The sequence below is a fragment of the Coregonus clupeaformis genome, chromosome 1 (genome assembly GCF_020615455.1).
Source record: "Coregonus clupeaformis isolate EN_2021a chromosome 1, ASM2061545v1, whole genome shotgun sequence".
NCBI classification, from domain to species: domain Eukaryota; kingdom Metazoa; phylum Chordata; class Actinopteri; order Salmoniformes; family Salmonidae; genus Coregonus; species Coregonus clupeaformis.
Window position 1 is genome coordinate 18,141,274 of NC_059192.1, and position 22,105 is coordinate 18,163,378.

Genomic DNA, 22,105 nt, shown 5'->3' on the forward strand with positions numbered 1-22,105 from the left:
TCTCACACAGGGCCTTCTCTAACAATATTTTTTCTAGATGACCTTTTCTTACGTTCTCCACAGCGTTTATAAGCCAGGCAATGCTTCCCCTGCTGAGTCGCAGAGCCAATGGGATTACTGCCGCCCATACAATCTATAGCCCCCCCTAACACCCAACCACCCGCCCCAATGCTGGCAAAGCACTATGTCCTTTTTGTGAGGTGCTTTTCACACGAGAGGGTTACATTTGACGGTTGAGCTGAAAAACACATTCTTCAGTTACGGCGGAAGAAGTAAACATATGTTGATGGTTAAATCATATAGTGTACAGTAGACGTCCAGTTAAATGTTTTTCAATGGAAGCCAACCGTTTAACCCACTTTTTTATTTCCTGCTTGTGACATGATAGACATTGAAATTAATTGGGATTACACATTGAAATTGAGTCCCCTACCTCCCAAGGCAATTTCATGAAGTGGTATTGAATATCTGAGTGAGCGGTGTTTGGCTCCGTCTTTCTGACTGACTTCACTCTTCAACATAAACCAAAAGAGAGACAGGGAACTTAAAAGAAAGTGGTTTGTGAGGTGTGGGATTTTCTGTTGAATGCAGCAGACAACCTTTAGACTCTGCTCATTATATGTTCAAGATATTTGATGTCAAAGGTTTATACTGGGATTAGATCATAGTTCCAGACAATGTGAAAAGGCCTGTAGCGAGAGCATGCCCTGTGGAAGCTGTAATTAGAGAAATAAGTCAGACGAAACCTGAAATTAGCCCCTGTACAGTCAATTTGGGCACGTTGACAAGAGTGTGTGTGGTTTTGTGTAGATATGTGAGGTTGGGTAGAGTCACTGAGACTGAGAGTTAATTGGTTCCTTTAGAAGTGAAGACATCAGTTCCAATGGCCAATGCAAAACACAGCTTTTTAGTGTACCTTGACAACCAACTCACAAATGTGCACCCAAATATTAGGTTCCTAACACACAATCAGAACTTCATGACAGATTAAAGAAACATGTTGCAAAGAGTCACTTACTAGGTCACATCAGATAGAATACAGTTAAAAACTACATGTCCAAAAACTACATGTCTCTCGCCTCAATACTCAAATCACATAAACAATTTCAGTGGTATCAACAACATTGACTTGCAGCAATAGCCGAATCTGGCTGCAGCATGCTCAGTGTGTTGGAGGAGGCGAGAGAGAGGGTTGGAGGCAGAGAGAGAGAGAGAGAGAGAGAGAGAGAGAGAGAGAGAGAGAGAGAGAGAGAGAGAGAGAGAGAGAGAGAGAGAGAGAGAGAGAGAGAGAGAGAGAGAGAGAGAGAGAGAGAGAGAGAGAGAGAGAGAGAGAGAGAGAGAGAGAGAGAGAGAGAGAGAGAGAGAGAGAGAGAGAGAGAGAGAGAGAGAGACAGAGGCAGAGGCAGAGGCAGAGGCAGAGGCAGAGGCAGAGGCAGAGGGAGAGGGAGAGGGAGAGGGAGAGGGAGAGGGAGAGAGTTTGGAGCAGAGAGAGAGAGAGAGTTGGAGGGAGAGAGGGAGAGAGAGAGAGAGCGAGAGAGAGAGAGAGAGAGAGAGAGAGAGAGAGAGAGAGAGAGAGAGAGAGAGAGAGGCAGAGGGAGAGTTGGAAGCATAGAGAAAGATTTGGAGGCAGAGGGAGAGAGGGAAAGAGAGTGTCTCCATTCTGAGGGGTAACTAATGTTGAGTGACAGAGACGAAGAGATCAAAGCTGCCTTGGTGCAGGGGGCCCAGCATTCACAGCTGTCAGAGGGGAAATCACGTCAGTAACAGGCACACAGAGCAGAGCAGAGCAGGGCTGCAGCTGGCTGGCTGACTGGCTGGCTGGCTGGCTGCTGGATGACTGGCTGCTTGGTGAGGGTGTTAGTTAACTGGCTGGTTGGTATGGGTGTTAGTTAACAGGCTTGTTGATGTGGGTGTTAGTTAAATGGCTGGTTGGTGAGGGTGTTAGTTAACAGGCTTGTTGATGTGGATGTTAGTTAACTGGCTGGCTGGTGTGGCTGGCTGGCTGCTAGATTGCTGGTTGACTGGTGTGGGTGATAGATGACTGGCTGGTTGGTGTGGGTGATAGATGACTGGTTGGTTGGTGTGGATGCTAGATGACTGGCTGGTTGATGTGGATGCTAGATGACTGGCTGGTTGGTGTGGGTGATAGATGACTGGCTGGTTGGTGTGGGTGATAGATGACTGGCTGGTTGGTGTGGGTGATAGATGACTGGCTGGTTGGTGTGGGTGATAGATGACTGGCTGGTTGGTGTGGGTGATAGATGACTGGCTGGTTGGTGTGGATGCTAGATGACTGGCTGGTTGGTGTCTGTGATAGATGACTGGCTGGTTGGTGTGGGTGATAGATGTCTGGCTGGTTGGTGTGGGTGATAGATGACTGGCTGGTTGGTGTGGGTGATAGATGACTGGTTGGTTGGTGTGGGTGATAGATTACTGGTTGGTTGGTGTGGGTGATAGATGACTGGCTGGTTGGTGTGGGTGATAGATGACTGGCTGGTTGGTGTGGGTGATAGATGACTGGCTGGTTGGCGTGGATGCTAGATGACTGGCTGGTTGGTGTGGGTGATAGATGACTGGCTGGTTGGTGTGGGTGATATATTACTGGCTGGTTGGTGTGGGTGATATATTACTGGCTGGTTGGTGTGGGTGATATATTACTGGCTGGTTGGTGTGGGTGATATATTACTGGCTGGTTGGTGTGGGTGATATATTACTGGCTGGTTGGTGTGGGTGATAGATGACTGGCTGGTTGGTGTGGGTGATAGATGACTGGCTGGTTGGTGTGGGTGATAGATGACTGGTTGGTTGGTGTGGGTGATAGATGACTGGCTGGTTGGTGTGGGTGATAGATGACTGGCTGGTTGGTGTGGGTGATAGATGACTGGTTGGTTGGTGTGGGTGATAGATGACTGGCTGGTTGGTGTGGGTGATAGATGACTGGCTGGTTGGTGTGGGTGATAGATTACTGGCTGGTTGGTGTGGGTGATAGATGACTGGCTGGTTGGTGTGGGTGATAGATGACTGGCTGGTTGGTGTGGGTGATAGATAACTGGCTGGTTGGTGTGGGTGATAGATGACTAGCTGGTTGGTGTGGGTGATAGATGACTGGCTGGTTGGTGTGGGTGATAGATGACTGGCTGGTTGGTGTGGGTGATATATTACTGGCTGGTTGGTGTGGGTGATAGATGACTAGCTGGTTGGTGTGGGTGATGAATGACTGGCTGGTTGGTGTGGGTGATAGATGACTGGCTGGTTGGTGTGGGTGATATATTACTGGCTGGTTGGTGTGGGTGATAGATGACTGGCTGGTTGGTGTGGGTGATAGATTACTGGCTGGTTGGTGTGGGTGATAGATTACTGGCTGGTTGGTGTGGGTGATAGATGACTGGCTGGTTGGTGTGGGTGATAGATGACTGGCTGGTTGGTGTGGGTGATAGATAACTGGCTGGTTGGTGTGGGTGATAGATGACTAGCTGGTTGGTGTGGGTGATATATTACTGGCTGGTTGGTGTGGGTGATAGATGACTGGCTGGTTGGTGTGGGTGATATATTACTGGCTGGTTGGTGTGGGTGATAGATGACTAGCTGGTTGGTGTGGGTGATATATTACTGGCTGGTTGGTGTGGGTGATAGATGACTAGCTGGTTGGTGTGGGTGATATATTACTGGCTGGTTGGTGTGGGTGATAGATGACTGTCTGGTTGGTGTGGGTGATAGATGACTGGTTGGTTTGTGTGGGTGATAGATGACTGGCTGGTTGGTGTGGGTGATAGATGACTGGTTGGTTGGTGTGGGTGATAGATGACTGGTTGGTTGGTGTGGATGCTAGATGACTGGCTGGTTGATGTGGGTGATAGATTACTGGCTGGTTGGTGTGGGTGATAGATGACTGGCTGGTTGGTGTGGGTGATAGATGACTGGTTGGTTGGTGTGGATGCTAGATGACTGGCTGGTTGGTGTGGGTGATAGATGACTGGCTGGTTGGTGTCTGTGATAGATGACTGGCTGGTTGGTGTGGGTGATAGATGACTGGCTGGTTGGTGTGGGTGATAGATGACTGGTTGGTTGGTGTGGGTGATAGATGACTGGCTGGTTGGTGTGGGTGATAGATGACTGGCTGGTTGGTGTGGGTGATAGATGACTGGCTGGTTGGTGTGGGTGATAGATGACTGGCTGGTTGGTGTGGGTGATGACTGGTTGGTGTGGGTGATAGATGACTAGCTGGTTGGTGTGGGTGATAGATGACTGGCTGGTTGGTGTGGGTGATAGATGACTGGCTGGTTGGTGTGGGTGATATATTACTGGCTGGTTGGTGTGGGTGATAGATGACTAGCTGGTTGGTGTGGGTGATGAATGACTGGCTGGTTGGTGTGGGTGATAGATGACTGGCTGGTTGGTGTGGGTGATATATTACTGGCTGGTTGGTGTGGGTGATAGATGACTGGCTGGTTGGTGTGGGTGATAGATTACTGGCTGGTTGGTGTGGGTGATAGATTACTGGCTGGTTGGTGGGTGATAGATGACTGGCTGGTTGGTGTGGGTGATAGATGACTGGCTGGTTGGTGTGGGTGATAGATAACTGGCTGGTTGGTGTGGGTGATAGATGACTAGCTGGTTGGTGTGGGTGATATATTACTGGCTGGTTGGTGTGGGTGATAGATGACTGGCTGGTTGGTGTGGGTGATATATTACTGGCTGGTTGGTGTGGGTGATAGATGACTAGCTGGTTGGTGTGGGTGATATATTACTGGCTGGTTGGTGTGGGTGATAGATGACTGTCTGGTTGGTGTGGGTGATAGATGACTGGTTGGTTTGTGTGGGTGATAGATGACTGGCTGGTTGGTGTGGGTGATAGATGACTGGTTGGTTGGTGTGGGTGATAGATGACTGGTTGGTTGGTGTGGATGCTAGATGACTGGCTGGTTGATGTGGGTGATAGATTACTGGCTGGTTGGTGTGGGTGATAGATGACTGGCTGGTTGGTGTGGGTGATAGATGACTGGTTGGTTGGTGTGGATGCTAGATGACTGGCTGGTTGGTGTGGGTGATAGATGACTGGCTGGTTGGTGTCTGTGATAGATGACTGGCTGGTTGGTGTGGGTGATAGATGACTGGCTGGTTGGTGTGGGTGATAGATGACTGGTTGGTTGGTGTGGGTGATAGATGACTGGCTGGTTGGTGTGGGTGATAGATGACTGGCTGGTTGGTGTGGGTGATAGATGACTGGCTGGTTGGTGTGGGTGATAGATGACTGGCTGGTTGGTGTGGGTGATAGATGACTGGCTGGTTGGTGTGGGTGACAGATGGGTGTTCTCTTATTCCTTCCCTCAGATTCATTCTATGTTATACTTTCTCTGTCTCTCTTCAACTTTATCTATCTCTCTTTCTCACTCTTATTCTCTCTCTCTCTCTCTTTCTCACTCTTATTCTCTCTCTCTCTCTCTCTCTCTCTCTCTGTCTCTCTCTCTGTGTTTCTCTCTCTCTCTCTCTCTCTCTCTCTCTCTCTCTCTCTCTCTCTCTCTCTCTCTCTCTCTCTCACTGTCTCTCTCTCACTGGCTCTCTCTCACTGTCTCTCTCTCTCTCTCTCTCTTTCTCACTGTCTCTCTCTCTCTCTCTCTCTCTCTCTCTCTCTCTCTCTCTCTCTCTCTCTCTCTCTCTCTCTCTCTCTCTCTCTCTCTCAAAAAGTAGATCTACACCCCACGCTAACCTTTTCTCATCTCTCCTGTGCTGTTTGTCACTAGACTTCAACTAAGTGTTACTTTCTCTAGAGCTTTGGAGTTTCTTTAATGAGCAATTTGGCAAATAACGTGATTATCGATCTTACTGCGTATTTCATCAAAGCACTATGAGAATACGGGTAGCAAATCCGGGCCCCTAACACAGTATAGCATCCTCTTAAATCCTGGTTAAAATCAAGTGTTCCCACATGGATCAATTAAAAATATATATTTATAGACATGAAAAAAGGCCCACAATGGCAGACTTACTGTGTGAGGCCAAGGAAAACAATATGCTTGGCCAGAAAAGTCTGTCTGAAATACACCAAGCTAATTCCATTCTCTCTCATGAAAAAAGGGGGTGGAGGGGCACAACTTCAAATCTGGCTGGTAAGTTACACACTTCATACGAATAATTTGCGTCTGAGCACTGATATATGACACGTAGACTAGATGAAAAAAGGGCTTAAGGGCAAATCTCATCAATCACAGTTGCGCAGGGCCAAAGTCACAGCATTACGGAGTGATTTATAGACAGTTGAACGAAACGGTGTGGACGGGAGGGGAGAGAGCTGTGCCAGTCGTCAGTCCATTTGGTGCATTAAAGTGGAGCGCAATGGTCTCACTGACTGAATGATTATGGGAAAATGGCCTCCCTGTTTGGGAGCCCTTGAAGTGATTGATAACCATGTGGATAGAATACAACGCTCTATGACCAATCACGCTTTCCGCAACTCATCGTAGGCATAAACAAAAGAGGGGCCATAGAGCGACTCGGCCGTTGGCGTGGCTCATTCCCCCTGCCTGAAGCAGATGCAGCTGTTTCTCAGTCAAACTCACCATGTCGTCCAAACAGAAGCCTCCAAAAGTGAATAATGGTTGTAACTCAATAGCATTGTCCATTTCTCAACAGTGCCCAAACACATCTGGCTTGCTTGTTTTCAGATAGGCATCTCGCATGAGGAATTACCAACAAGTCAATTAAAACTTGCTTTAAGTAATCAAAGCAATGAGTTCACGTTCAGGAAAGTGATCATCAATTGATAATAACTTGACATAGCGTCATAAGAAATCGAGAACAGTCCATCTCAGTTGATTGTGTGCATGAGTGCAATGGTAAGAGTTCATAGGGTCAATTGTGTAAGTGTTTGTGTTTTATTGTATTAGTTGTAAGTGTCTTGGCAGATATACTGCAGACTGTATACAGAGGCTTAAAGGTTTACTTTGGGATTTGAAGAAAATGAGCTGAAGAAATAAAAGCATCTAATGAGTGGATGTAACTTTGATTCAAGAGTATATGGTTTCTTTCTCTGCCTTAGTGCTAAGGGATTTCCCCCATCTACAGCAGAGGGAGAAAAAAACTCCAGCGCTCCTTACTGAGGCAAAGATAACTTTGGTAGTATTCATAAGTGGTCCGAGAATATATCTCAAGTCTAATTTTGTATCTATAATGATTTCTTGCAGTAATAATAACACACAAAAGTATTTTTCTAATTGGGTCACTTGAGGCGAACGTCTGAGGTGAAATCCATCTTGTTGATTGCTGGCTCCGTCCGTGGGTTGAGTTTCTGCAGATGTAGTGGGTCTCAGGAGAGGAGCTGCACCGCTCGGCTAGCGCTGCTCGCACTGCTGAGAGCAGCTCTTTACCTTTGTTACTCAACCCAAATGTCTGAACCCCAATGATAAATCACTCACTTTTCATGTGGAGCTCCGACAGGCCGTGGCACTGGGTCAGGCCTCTATTCAGAAATCAGACGTCCGAGTGGCGCTGCTGGACGAGACAAGGCCTGCAGAAATAAACCCTGATGTGATCATTCTGTCAGAAAGCAGCCCAGGTGGTGTGTGGGGGGATAAACTACCCCAGTCCCACTCGGATGTCATTTCTACCCGTAAACCCTGCAATTTGCTGAGATTTGGGCCGTAAATTTGTCATAACATTTCCTTTCCAGGAGGCATTCCATCTTCTGTTGGCATTGATGGCTAAATGCGCTGCTATGCAAATGCAGGAGCTGTTCCGGATATCTCTCTGGGAGAGGAAGGCTGTCTGTCTTCCTGTCTGTTTTTCTCAGAAGGAGGACATTGATGTGAACTCTTCTCTCTGAGTGTCCATGAGGGAGGTATGGCAGAGGACCCAGTCTGGTGAGGGTCTGTGTGATCACACATGGTCATCTTGGCAGGGATCAGATGAGTAATGGAGGGGTTTTCATGGCCCTCGGACATCCATGACCAAATCAGTCAGAGTGGTCATTTAGTCCTAGCCAGCAGTAAGAAAACAAGTCGAGGGGAGATTGGTGTCCGGCCAAAAGCAACATGGCGGACTCGCTGTCTTTCACTCCTTGATGAGCGCCCCAGGCAGATATTCTGTGAATCAAACCATATTTCTTCTGTCCCTCTACTTCATCTCTCTACCAGAGGTGATTCATACACGCATGATGTCATATGGGATGACATTTTTTTAATGGTCTTATGTGTGAGGGGTCATTGTCTTGGCCAGTGTCTGCTGTACCGATTAAAAAAATGTTCTGCCTCTGTTTATAGGCTATGTCTGAAATTATGAACAGTTAAAGGTCCAATGCAGCCATTTTTATCTCAATATCAAATCATTTCTGGGTAACAATTAAGTACCTTACTGTGATTGTTTTCAATTAAAATGGTCAAAAAGAAACTAAAATAGTTTCTCAAGCAAGAATTTTGCTAGGACTGTCTGGGAGTGGTCTGAGTGGGTAGGGGGAAACTGAAAACTAGCTGTTATTGGAAGAGAGGTTTGGAACTCTCTTTCTTATTGGTCTGTTAACTAATTTACCGCCTGGTGATGTCACCAGGCAGGTCAAAACTTAATCCCACCAAAATAGGCTGACATTTCAGGCGGTCTTTTAAAACAGCTCTTACACTAAAAGGGCATTATCATAATTTTGTACAATTTCACAGCATTATTCCAACCTCATTGTTACAAAGGCAATTATGGGTGGCTCTGATGGGAAGGGTCTACCATGATCTTGACACATGATGACAGCTGAGGCTGATATGATCGTGCTTAGGCTATGTAGTGATAACCTTAAGACAATCCTTGCTTTAGTGAGTGCTTCAGGAGCAGGGGCCTTTAGTACTGTTGCAGGACATGTAAAGCATGGTGTGAAAGGCCCCAGTGATTCCCATCAGGCCAGTAGAAGGTATTTTAATGGCTCACTGACCCCAGTAGCCAGGCTGTCACCACCTCTCTCACAGGGTCTGCATTGTACTGCTGTTAACTTGACATCAAGACCCCAGAAACCCAGGAGGCTCCAGCAGGGTCCTCCGACCGAGGGGCCACAAAAGAATGAAATGGAAGAAAAACAAGAGCATGGTTGGCTGGAGAGACCAGGAAGGGAGACATGTCTTTACATATCGGCATGTCACCGAAACATCAATTCTTCATGCAACTCTGCACTACAAGGGAGTGCCCTGTGCCCCAGTCATTATGTGATCATCATGCCTATGGTTATCTAGAAGGGAACAAAATAGACTTAATAGTTTACACAGTCAAAATTCATTTCATGAATTAGGTTTAGAGTGTAAATGTTTTTATAAAATGATGTATGGAAACCTTTAATAATAATATAATATAATTCCTGTTTTCATACTTGCAATATCTATAGCACTTAAAATTTCACAGCTGCCAGCACATACAGTTATTCTACAATGGGGGAGATCTGCGGGCTTGACTCTCTCTCTCGTTGGCTGTGCGCTGCAAAGCGTCACCATCTGTCACTGCTAAAGCAGTAGACTACCCCCTGGTCTCTCTGGTAGTAAGAAGAAAGTGTGGAGCTATAAGTTGTGAAGTGTGCTTGTCATACGACTTAACTTTTTAAACTTTGAACCCCAATCTACATATGAGTAAAAAGAAAAACAACTAATCAAGCGAATCCTGGAATTACACTGCCGAGAGCTGTGGAGGACTTTTCTCACATTTTGGCACATTCAAACACTAAAGAAAGACGGTACTTGATGGAATAACTCGTTTTGAATAGAAAATATGGCGAAGATATTATTACATCTGGTGCATTTGTTATTATTTTTAAATTCCGGTATCGTGGAAGTTTTATCAGAGGAGCCACCCGAAATTACGCAGCAGGACAGCGATATCCACGGAACTACCGATGGCACATCCTCGCGCGAAAGCGCACGGCGGGACATGCTCTCCATCAATATGTTTAAAGTCTATGAAAAGTACAGTAAGGAGCCCCAACGCCATCGAGACGGAAATACCGTTAGAAGTTTTAAGGCTATTCCAGGTGAGTGTTCTCCTGCCCTATAGATTGATGCGCTTGATTTTATGATTGTATGTACTGCACTAGATTTTATGTAGGCCTTTTTAATGTAAGATGTCCTTGAGTGTCCCGAATGCCGTCAGCTACATAAAATGTATTATTATTATTATTATAGGTGTATATGTTACTGCATGACACTATAATATCACATAACCTAATATGAAGTGGCAGGCTGCTGTAGGTAGAATGCAGCAGATACAGTAGCCTATATCAGTTGGAACCGTACAAAGTGACATAAACATCATTTTGCAAGAGCAAAACGTGAATAATAAATAAAGTTGAGCTATTGAATGTGTTTAATATAAGCAACCCCATGCCCTGTCACTACTTGATTCAAGCTCAATGTGATCAGAGAGTATAGGCTACTGTTAATATCCATGACATATTAGACAAAAGCCGATTATGACACTGACTCAGACGCCATTAGAGGCACATGGAAAACTCTTCTGGTGCGCTCCTAAGCATTTCCATATGTCTAAGACCTTTTCAGGGGCAATGTTTATCTTTCAAACAGCAGTGGGAGTCAAGGGATGAAATTAAGATGATTGTTTATTGTAATCCAAATGTTGTGTATTGCAATCAGATTGTTATCATACCATATGGTTGCACTGTAACCTGTTGTATGTGATAATATTTCACCCACAGCTAATCATTCATGGTTTTTATGACATTATAGTTTGCAGAAAAACTGTTGAAAGTAGGCTACATTGAAAAATAATGTTTAGAATTGAAAATGCTGTCGACCACACACGTCTTTCCATTGTCTTGTCTTTATTTTCTTTGCAGGAGTATCCAAGAACAGTGTGTGGTTCCATTTCAACCTGTCGTCCATCCAGGAGTCGGAGGTCATCCTGTCCGCCACATTCCACTTCCTGGACCAGCGTCCCCGCCACCGACCCTGGATCTGCCGGCGCTCCCGAAGCACTTCCTGTCGCATCCAGCACCTCCAGCAGCATCCCCCGTCCCAGCTCCTCTTCCGAGGAACGTCCCCAAACTCTGCCTTCGGCTCCCCACTGGGCAACGTCACTCTGCCCCCTCCCAGGAGAGGGTCCTGGCAGACAAGGGACGTCTCCACTGTGGTCAAAGAGGCCCGCATCCTGGGAGAGCTCCTCATCACCGCAGAGTTTGACTTTGGGGTGAGGCCCCAGAGGAACCAGGAGCGCCATTCTCCAGCCAGCCTACCGTACGTCCTAGCATATGCCAACGACATGGCCATATCTGAGCCCAACAGCGTGGCCATGACCCTGCAGAGGTACGGGCCTTTCCCTTCGGGCGAGGAGCCCACCCGGTCGGCCAACGAATCTCCTCCAGCCTCCAGGCTGAAAAGAGAAGCATTGTCCCCCCTGGACCAAATACAGGACAATGACCTGCCTGAGGTCCAGTTCAACACCTTGAAGAGCCATGAGCTATGGGAGAGCACTTATTTTGCTCCCAAGATCAAGCCCTCAATGACAGATGGGCGAAAGCATGGCCAGGAGAGCAGTGAGGGGTTGAATAAGCCCCAGGTGCTGAGCTTTGATGAGAGGACCATGAAGAAGGCTCGCAGGAGACAGTGGAGTGAGCCCAGGGTCTGCGCTCGACGCTACCTGAGAGTGGACTTTGCAGACATCGGCTGGAGCGAGTGGGTGTTAGCCCCGAAAGCTTTTGATGCCTACTACTGTGCAGGCACATGCGGATTTCCTATTCCTAAGGTAGGTTAGCGTACGGTTTCACTTCAGTGTGTCATGTAGTATTTATTTAGTAAATAAAGATGCTTGAAATTGCTTTAATTGATCAGATGATGAAGAGCATGCTGGATTAAATACACTACATGACCAAAAGTATGTGGACACCTGCATCTCATTCCGAAAATCATGGGCATTAATATGGAGTTGGTCCCCCCTTCACTGCTATAATAGCCTACACTCTTCTGGGAAGGCTTTTCACTAGACGTTGGAACATTGCTGTGGGGACTTGCTTCCATTCAGCCACAAGAGCATTAGTGAGGTCGGGCACTGATGTTGGGCGATTAGGCCTGGCTTGCAGTATGCGTTCCAACTCATCCCAAAGATGTTCGATGGGGTTGAGGTCAGGGCTCTGTGCAGGCCAGTCAAGTTCTTCCACACCGATCTCGACAAACCATTTCTGTATGGACCTCGCTTTGTGCACAGGGGCATTGTCATACTGAAACAGGAAAGGGCTTTCCCCAAACTATTGCCACAAAGTTGGAAGTACAGAATCATCTACAATGTCATTGTATGCTGTATTGTTAAGATTTCCCTTCACTAAGGGGCCTAGCCCGAACCATGAAAAACAGCCCAATCCCATTTTTCCTCCTCCACCAAACTTTACAGTTGGCAATATGCATTGGGGAAGGTAGCATTCTCCTGGCATCCACCAAACCCAGATTTGTCCGTCGGACTGCCAGATGGTGAAGTGTGATTCATCACTCCAGAGAACGCGTTTCCACTGCTCCAGATTCCAATGGCGGCGAGCTTTACACCACTCCAGCCGACGCTTGGCATTGCGCATGGTGATCTTAGGCTTGTGTGCGGCTGCTCGGCCATGGAAACCCATTTTATGAAGCTCCCGACAAAGAGTTCTTGTGCTGACGTTGCTTCCAGAGGCAGTTTGGAACTTGATAATGAGTGTTGCAACCGAGGACAGACGATTTTTATGCGCTTCAGCACTCGGCGGTCCCATTCTATGAGCTTGTGTGGCCTACCACTTCGCGGCTAAGCTGTTGTTGCTCCTAGACGTTTCCACTTCACAATAACAGCACTTACAGTTGACCGGGGCAGCTCTAGCAGGGCAGAAATGTGATGAACTGACTTGTTGGAAAGGTGGCATCCTATGACGGTGCCACGTTGAAAGTCACTGAGCTCTTCAGTAAGGCCATTCTACTGCCAATGTTTGTTTATGGAGATTGCATAGCTGTGTGCTAGATTTTATACACCTGTCAGCAATGGTTGTGGCTGAAATAGCCAAATCCACTAATTTGAAGGGGTGTCCACATACTTTTGTGTATATAGTGTACATGCTAGCCAAATGTGATGTCATCATCATACTCCCTTGTGAAAGAGAATCCCTCTTAACTCCAGCTTCTTTCCCTCTCTGGCTCCCAGGTTGCCCGGCCCTCTAACCATGCCACCATCCAAAGCATTGTGAGGGCGGTGGGAATCGTTCCCGGCATTCCGGAGCCCTGCTGTGTTCCGGACAGGATGAGCTCTCTGAGTGTTCTCTTCCTGGACCCCAGCCGGAACATGGTGTTGAAGGTTTACCCCAACATGTCTGTTGAGACCTGCGCCTGCCAGTAGAACCACCCGGAAGGAGCCTCAATGCATAATGCATGAGACAGAGTACAATGAATCAGACAGAGTGGAGCAGAAGATAAATTCAGTCAACACAGTAAAAAAGACAGACATCTTTTGATGAGGCTGCGATGGATGAACTCACCATGGAGGGAGATCTGGATTATAGATAAGGGTTTCGGGTGGCGAGATGCAGAGAACACTATGTCTGACTATCAGAATAGTGTGATTTACACAGACATTTCTTTGTCATTCAGCAGCTCAACTCTAGGTGAATTTGGGCCTGTATAACTGTCAGTTCCAAGTCTTCAGCCATCCAGAGCTCCTGATGTATACTCGGATTCCAAAGTAACTCAAATAATGGACCCTGTTGCCATGTACTGGACTTCGGTGGAAGCTGGTGGGAGGAGCTACAGGAGGACGGGCTCATTGTAATTGCTGGAATGGAATAAATGGAACTGTATCAAACACATGGAAACAACATGTTCGACTCAGTTCCATTTGCTCCATTTCAGCCATTGCAATGAGCCCGTCCTCATATCGCTCCTCCCACCAGCCTCCACTGCAGTGCACTTAGACTATTGGACTCAGGTGAGCTTTAGATATGATGTCTTCATACAGTACAAGACTCAAAAGCTGAACCTCTGTAAATAATAATGTAACTAATACAACTAAATAAGACTTATTTCTGTAAATAATTGCTGGGATCTTAAACTATGTTTTGCCTGTAGTGTTTACTAGTTGTGCAGTTTTAATTAATCTTTCAAAATAAATAGTTAATACATGAGAGAATGTAATATTTTAATAAATAATTCCATGTTGTTTTCTGACTGCATGCACACTGTGATGATCTTAGAAGGACTCCATGTGGAAGATAAAATGTCATGTTTGCATAAGTTTGAATCAGGGATCTATTGTCATCATATTTAGAGAAGAAAAAGGAGATAGGTAGCACATTCCACATGCTGTTTTGAAATAGAAAATAGTTTTTAAAAAATTGCCATTTGAAGACATAGACCTGAGATTGATTGTTTTGATGTTATTGATGGAAAGAGAGCTTAATTTCTGGTTACTTATAGACCACTAGTGCAAAGTCATTACATCCAAAATGTTCAGCATCATACTGTAGTTGATTAACGTCAAACTACCACAAAAGTGTTGAGAATATTGTGCTATGTAACTATTCCAACATTGTGAATTGTGCATTTATCCTTTGTTTAGGCTTTGTCCGGTTTTGATCATTTGTGCTTTAATTGCCCAAATATGGCCTTGATTGACGCTAAACTTAAATGGAAATGAACTGAATGCTACATAAAGTGTACATGTATAATGAAAATCCTGGGAGATTGTGTGGGGTTGTAATCATTTTATGATGACGTTGTCCTGAGTCCTTATAGGCTGCGTTTACACAGGCAGCCCAATTCTGATATTTTTTCTCACTAATTGGTCTTTTGACCAATCAGGTCAGCTCTGAAAAAGAGCTGATATGAAAAGCTCTGATATGATTGGTCAAAAAAACAATTAGTGGAAAAAATATCAGAATTGGGCTCGCTGTGTAAATGCAGCCTAAGAGGATCATTGTTTTATGACACAAAGAGCATCCTACATATTTACAGTATTAGTCAAGCGGCTAATATTAGAATTAAAGGAATGCGTTACTCATTTCAGACTCAAATAAAGAAAGTACCTTAATTTCCAAATCACTTGTTTATCTGGTGCATTCCTCTCTACGGAAAATGCATGTCAGAGGATATTTAACTGGCCTTCACTCATAAAGATATCCCACAGATGGGGGGGCTGGGGGTCTGCCTGGATGTGTGAGAGAGACAAAACACACTGTTGGAAAGTGCCAGGACTCAGGCCAAAGTCCCCAGACACATTTGCCTCGGATGTCACTGGATCCTAGCCACTGTGTATACTGGTGATGAAGAGGTTTTTTGTATTTTTATTATTATTGAGTGCTGCCAATTTAATCTGTAACTAAAATGTCAAAGTAAATGTGTTACTGTTTTTTTATGTTGAACAAATATGATATCGTTATTGCTTATGTATCTGAAAGACTCTGAAGAAAACATGCCCTGTATCAATAAGGGAAGGTTCTCACTATGTATTTTACTGCCTCTCCTAACTTACGGTGATTTCCGTCGGCCTTAGCTATGACCCGCGAGTGGGAAGCAAGTGGGAAGAATTGAGTAAAGTGTTTGTCAGCAGTCTCGCAATTTCCAGCCCCTCTCTCATTATAGCAGTGTGTCAGTCAAATGTTTACAGAATCTTCATTAACCGCAAGCGCCCTAATGACAGCAAGGCCCTAATGACAGCAAGGCCCTAATGACAGTAAGGCCCTAATGACAGCAAGCGCCCTAATGACAGCAAGGCCCTAATGACAGCAAGGCCCTAATGACAGCAAGGCCCTAATGACAGCAAGGCCCTAATGACTCCCTAGTCTCCCGAGTGGCGCAGTGGTCTAAGGCACTGTATTGCAGTGCTAGCTGTGCCATTAGAGATCCTGGTTCGAATCCAGGCTCTGTCGTAGCCGGCCGTGACCGGGAGACCCATGGGGCGGCGCACAATTGGCCCAGTGTCATCCAGGATAGGGGAGGGAATGGCCGGCAGGGATGTAGCTCAGTTGGTTGAGCATGGCGTTTGCTACGCCAGGGTTGTGGGTTCAATTCCCACGGGGGGCCAGTAAAAAAAAATATATATATATAAAAAAAGAATGATGTATGCACTCACTAACTGTAAGTCGCTCTGGATAAGAGCGTCTGCTAAATGACTAAAATGTAAATGACAGCAAGCGCCCTAATGACAGCAAGCGCCCTAATGACAGCAAGGCCCTAATGACAGCAAGCACCCTAATGACAGCAAGGCCCTAATGACAGCAAGCACCCTAATGACAGCAAGGCCCTAATGACAGCAAGCACCCTAATGACAGCAAGGCCCTAATGACAGCAAGGCCCTAATGACAGCAAGGCCCAAATGACAGCAAGTGCCCTAATGACAGCAAGGCCCTAATGACAGCAAGGTCCTAATGACAGCAAGGCCCAAATGAAGATACAGTATCAACGGTCAATGATAAGAATGTCTGTGCTACTATTTTGGTTGAAATGAGGCTACTGTTTACTCTAGAGCATGGGAGCGGACCCCAGCTCTAGCATAGAATAATCTCAATTTCAACAGATTGTCACCCAAAATCTGTGTTAAATACATAGTGTGAACTGGGAAGGTAAAGTGTGTTGATTGGGAAGGATCTGATCTAAAGATGCAGTGCTCAAGGCGTTTCCTCTTCCAGATGTGATTGTGTTTGCTGGTGTCCACGGGGTCCTGTAGGTGCAAACCACTGAACAATGTCCTCCAAAGTGAAGATCCTGAGGGCTTCTCTGGGACTTCCGAGCAGGACCTGGTCGAAGAGGAGGACATGGACTCCAGGTTGCAGAGCTTTCTGGGAAACATGAAGGAAGGGTTTCTGAGGAAACTCAACTTATCAGATGTCCCACAAGACCACAGCAAGATATACCCACCGCCGTTCATGATTGAACTGTACAACAAGTATGCCTTTGACAAGTCCGCTATGCCTCGTTCTGATGTCATTCGCATCTTCACCGTTCAAGGTATGTACATAAGCAAGTCAAAAATGAATTTTGGGGGCAAGACTTACGTTACCGGGTTTTTTATAAGTTAACACAACATTTACGTACGTACAGTGCCTTCAGAAAGTATTCACAACCCTTGACTTTTTCCACATTTTGTTGTGTTACAAAGTGGGATTCAAATGGATTTAATTGTCATTTTTGGTCAACGATCTACACAAAATACTCTGTAATGTTAACGTGGAAGAAAAATTCGAACATTTATGAAATATTTATGAAAAATAAAACGCTAATATATCTTGATTAGATAAGTATTCACCCCCCTGAGACAATACATGTTAGAAACACCTTTGGCAGCGATTACAGCTGTGAGTCTTTTTGAATAAGTCTCTAAGAGCTTTGCACACCTGTTTTGTACAATATTTGCTTATTATTCTTCAATCTCTGTCAAATTGGTTATTGATCATTGTTAGAAAGCCATTTTCAAGTCTTGCCATAGATTTTCAAGCCTATTTAAGTCAAAACTGTAACTAAGCCACTCAGGACAATTCAATGTCATCTTGGTAAGCAACTCCAGTGTAGATTTGGCCTTGTGTTTTAGGTTGTTGGTTCATTTGCCTCCCAGTGTCTGTTGGAAAGAAGACTGAAGCAGGTTTTCCTCTGGGATTTTGCCTGTGCTTATATCTGTATTCCGTTTATTTTTATCCTGAAAAACTCCCTAGTCTTTGCCGATGACAAGCATACCCATAACATGATGCAGCCACCACCATGCTTGAAAATATGAAGAGTGGTACTCAGTGATGTGTTGTGTTGGATTTGCCCAAAACATAACCCTTTGTATTCAGGAGAAAAAGTATATGTTCTCTGCTACATTTTTTACAGTATTACTTATGTGCCTTGTTGCAAACAGGATGCATGTTTTGGAATATTTTTTATTCTGTACAAGCTTCCTTCTTTTCACTCTGTTATTTAAGTTAGTATTGTGGAATAACTACAATGTTGTTGATCCATCCTCAGTTTTCTCATACAGTATCACAACCATCAAACTCTGTAACTGTTTTAAAATCACCATTGGCTCATGGTGAAATCCCTGAGCAGTTTCCTTTCTCTCCGGCAACTGAGTTAGGAAGGACGCCTGTATCTTTGTAGTGACTGGGTGTATTGATAACTATCCAAAGCCTAATTAATAACTTCACCATACTCAAAGGGATATTCAGCGTCAGTTCTTTTTATTTTTACACATTTACCAATCGGTGCCCTTCTTTGAAAAACCTCCATGGTCTTTGTGGTTGAATCTTTGCTTGAAATTCACCACTTGATTGAGGATCCTTACATATAATTGTATGTGTGGGGTACAGAGATGGGGTAGTCATTCAAAAATCATGTTAACCACTATTATTGAACACAGAATGAGTCCATACAACGTATTATGTGATTTGTTAAGCATATTTGTACTCCTGAACTTATTTAGGCTTGCCATAACAAAGGGGTTTAATGCTTATTGACTCAAGACATTTCAGTTTTTAATTTCCCCAAAATTTCTATTTTTTTCTACAAACAAAATTCCACTTTGACATTATGGGGTATTGTGTGTAGATCAGTGACACAACATCTCAATATAAACAATAAAAAATTCAGGCTGTAACACAACAAAATGTGGAAAAAGTTAAGGGGTGTTGGCCTCGTGTAGCTCAGTTGGAAGAGAATGGCGCTTGCAACGGCAGGGTTGTGGGTTCGATTCCCACGGGGGGCCAGTCGCTCTGGAGAAGAGTGTCTGCTAAATGACTAAAATGTAAATGGGTGTGAATACTTTCTGAAGGCATTATGTTAGTACTGTATGCCTGTGTGCTTCTAAGGCTATTGAAACAAATAAGTGATATCAAATATGAAACTACATTTGCCTGTTGCCTACTTTCACAGATGTCAGTCACTCTGCAAAAAATGGCACCAAGTCAAAACACAGACTGCTGTTCAATGTAACTGTCCCAAATCACGAAGAGGTCACCATGGCGGAACTCAGGCTGTTCACCCTGCTGGATAATAGTGTGACCTCAACCACCAATGGGATCGGGGCTTCCATAAATGTCTATGAAGTGGAGTACAAAGGAAACAAGGTCACAGCCCACCTTGTGAATGGGAAAGAGGTCATTGGGGCCCATCACTCTTGGGAAGCTTTCGATGTGACCACCGCCATCCAGAGTTGGGTCAAATCGGGCCGTGAGGCCAGTGAGTTTGAGGTGGTGGTCGACAGGTGGGACTGAGGGCCTTTCAAAGGCGGAGGTTTGGACGTGAGCATGGGTGTGGGGGATAACCAGTCAGCTGCTTTGATCGTTTTCTCTGATGACCTGGGGATCAGGAAGAGAGAAGCCAAGAAGGAGCTGAGGGAGGAGATAGTCTATGAGGAAGAGACGCTCTTCTCAGGGAGCGACTGGCAAGGGCCCGACTTCAATGAGATCCCCGTGGACTTACACCACAGGTGGAAGAGGCAGGGGGACACCAGCTACTGCCGACGGACCTCCATGCGCGTCAAATTCAAAGATATCGGCTGGGACCAGTGGATCGTAGCGCCCCCTGAGTATGATGCCTTTGAGTGTAGAGGGGTATGTTATTACCCCCTGACTGACGACATGACCCCTTCCAAACACACCCTCATCCAAACCCTGGTCAATTTCAAGAACCCCAAAAAAGCCAACATGGCATGTTGCGTTCCCACAAAACTGGCCCCCATCACGGTCATGTACCAGGAGAATGGTGTCATCACTGTGCGACATATGTACGAGGAGATGAAGGTGGCAGAGTGTGGCTGTAGGTAGTGAGAGGTAACATCCATGGTGGTCCCCTTTAACTCTTTTCTGTAAATCTGTACATTCCTGTTGTAAGATGTGTTGGAGTTCTTTTATTTAGTATTATGCTCAGAAAACTCAGTCAGTATAGAATATCAATAAAACCTATAATACAATATTTTTTTATGATTTATTAGCCTTTATCATTATTATTATGGTTTTAGAAAACAAAAGAGATCATCAATTGGATCTATTATGAAGTCAGTGTGCATTAATTGTTTGATATCGATAACAAAATGATCATAATATTGAAAGAGTTTGTACATAGTGTTGTTTATTTATCAGTTGACTATGAGGACTATCTTGCTCTACATGTTTAATGACAGTAGATTTTGAAAGTATTTTTTATAAGAGGGCATTTCTGATTCTGACTTCTAAATTATTGCTTTTAATTAAATATGTGGTGTTCTCATTAGTTTTGTATTAGAGTCAGAGACCACGCTATAACATAACAGTGTATTTCTCCACTGAAGTTGTACTACTGTATGAATTAACATTAATTGAAAGAAGTTCTTCTTTGAATAATGTGTAAAGAGCGCACTCTACAGGTGGACAATAAACAGTATTTTTATGTATATTCCTTACTCCTTCATTCCTTCCTTGCATTTTATTTTGACTGTTTTTGTAATTATTCAACTAAAATACTGCACATACATCTAAATATTAAGTACATGTTGATCCCGACATACTTCAGCTGTGAACATTAGTCAACACAAAGTAGTCAATACACATCAATGTATTCTAATCAGAGGTGATGGTTCCCCTCCCAATTAAGCAAATGTTTGTCAAGGGATGAGAAAGCCGTAGACACTTACATCACCGCTTCACAGTAAAAACAAATATAGCTCAGTCTTAATATACACTATACATACAAAGGTATGTGGACACCCCTTCAAATTAGTGGATTCGGCTATTTCAGCCACACCCGTTGCTGACGGGTGTATAAAATCGAGCACACCGCCATGCAATCTCCATAGACAAACATTGGCAGTAGAATGGTCTTACTGAAGAACTCAGTGACTTTCAACGTGGCACCATCATAGGAAGCCACCTTTCCAACAAGTCAGTTAGTCAATTTCTGCCCTGCTAGAGCTGCCCCGGTCAACTGTAAGTGCTGTTATAGTGAAGTGGAAACATCTAGGAGCAACAACGGCTCAGCCGCGAAGTGGTGGGCCACACAATCTCACAGAATGGGACCGCCGAGTGCTGAAGTGCGTAGCGTGTATAAATCGTCTGCCCTCGGTTGCAACACTCACTATCAATAATAATATGCCAATTAGCAGACGCTTTTATCCAAAGCGACTTACAGTCATGTGCGCATACATTTTTACGTATGGGTGGTCCCGGGGATCGAACCCACTACCCTGGCGTTACAAGCGCCATGCTCTACCAATTGAGCTACAGAGGACCACTATCGCCTCGGGAAGTCAGCACAAGAACTGTTCGTCGGGAGCTTCATGAAATGGGTTTCCATGGCCAAGCAGCCACACACAAGCCTAAGATCACCATGCGCAATGCCAAGCGTTGGCTGGAGTGGTTTAAAGCTCGCCGCAATTGGATTCTGGAGCAGTGGAAACGCGTTCTCTGGAATTATGAATCACGCTTCACCATCTGGCAGTCCGACGGACGAATCTGATTTTGGCGGATGGGGCTGTTTTTCATGGTTTTGGCTAGGCCCCTTAGTTCCAGTGAAGGGAAATCTTAACGCTACAGCATACAATGACATTCTAGACAATTCTGTGCTTCCAGCCTTGTGGTAACAGTTTGGGGAAGGCCCTTTCCTTTTTCAGCATGACAATGCCCACGTGCACAAAGTGAGGTCCATACAGAAATGGTTTGTCGAGATCGGTGTGGAAGAACTTGACTGGCCTGCACAGAGCCCTGACCTCAACCCCATCGAACACCTTTGGGATGAATTGGAACGCCGACTGCGAGCCAGGCCTAATCGCCCAACATCAGTGCCTAACCTCACTAATGCTCTTGTGGCTGAATGGAAGCAAGTCCCCGCAGCAATGTTCCAACATCTAGTGGAAAGCCTTCCCAGAAGAGTGGAGGCTGTAATAGCAGCAAAAGGGAGAACAATTCCATATTAATGCCCATGATTTTGGAATGAGATGTTAGATGGCTACGTAGTGTATCACCTTTCCATTAAAACATGACGTGACATCTGATTTTAGCCTAATTAACAGAGACCACAATTGCCTAAATTAGTTCCTCCCACTGATGACTTCCTCGCTATCCATTTTAGTGCCAAACATGCCCTCACAAATGGGTCCTTGCTTTTTCTGGATCCTTGGGACGTCCCTACCCCATTAAAATGGTTAGGGTTAAGGTTAGACTTAGGTAATGGTTATGGGTAAG

The 22,105-nt window shown here is 45.0% G+C and overlaps 1 protein-coding gene and 1 pseudogene across 1 annotated transcript; both read left to right on the plus strand.

The window, feature by feature from the left end:
* The first annotated feature begins 9,322 nt into the window (after nucleotides 1-9,322).
* On the plus strand, nucleotides 9,323-13,777 carry LOC121538988 (growth/differentiation factor 10). Its single transcript, XM_041847184.2, has 3 exons — nucleotides 9,323-9,988; nucleotides 10,811-11,715; nucleotides 13,129-13,777. Exons 1-3 carry the CDS (start codon nucleotides 9,730-9,732, stop codon nucleotides 13,318-13,320), a joined length of 1,356 nt encoding a protein of 451 aa, XP_041703118.2. The 5' UTR covers nucleotides 9,323-9,729; the 3' UTR covers nucleotides 13,321-13,777.
* A 2,796-nt stretch (nucleotides 13,778-16,573) lies between these two features.
* Nucleotides 16,574-19,714, plus strand: LOC121582086 (annotated as a pseudogene).
* The last annotated feature ends 2,391 nt before the right edge of the window (nucleotides 19,715-22,105 follow it).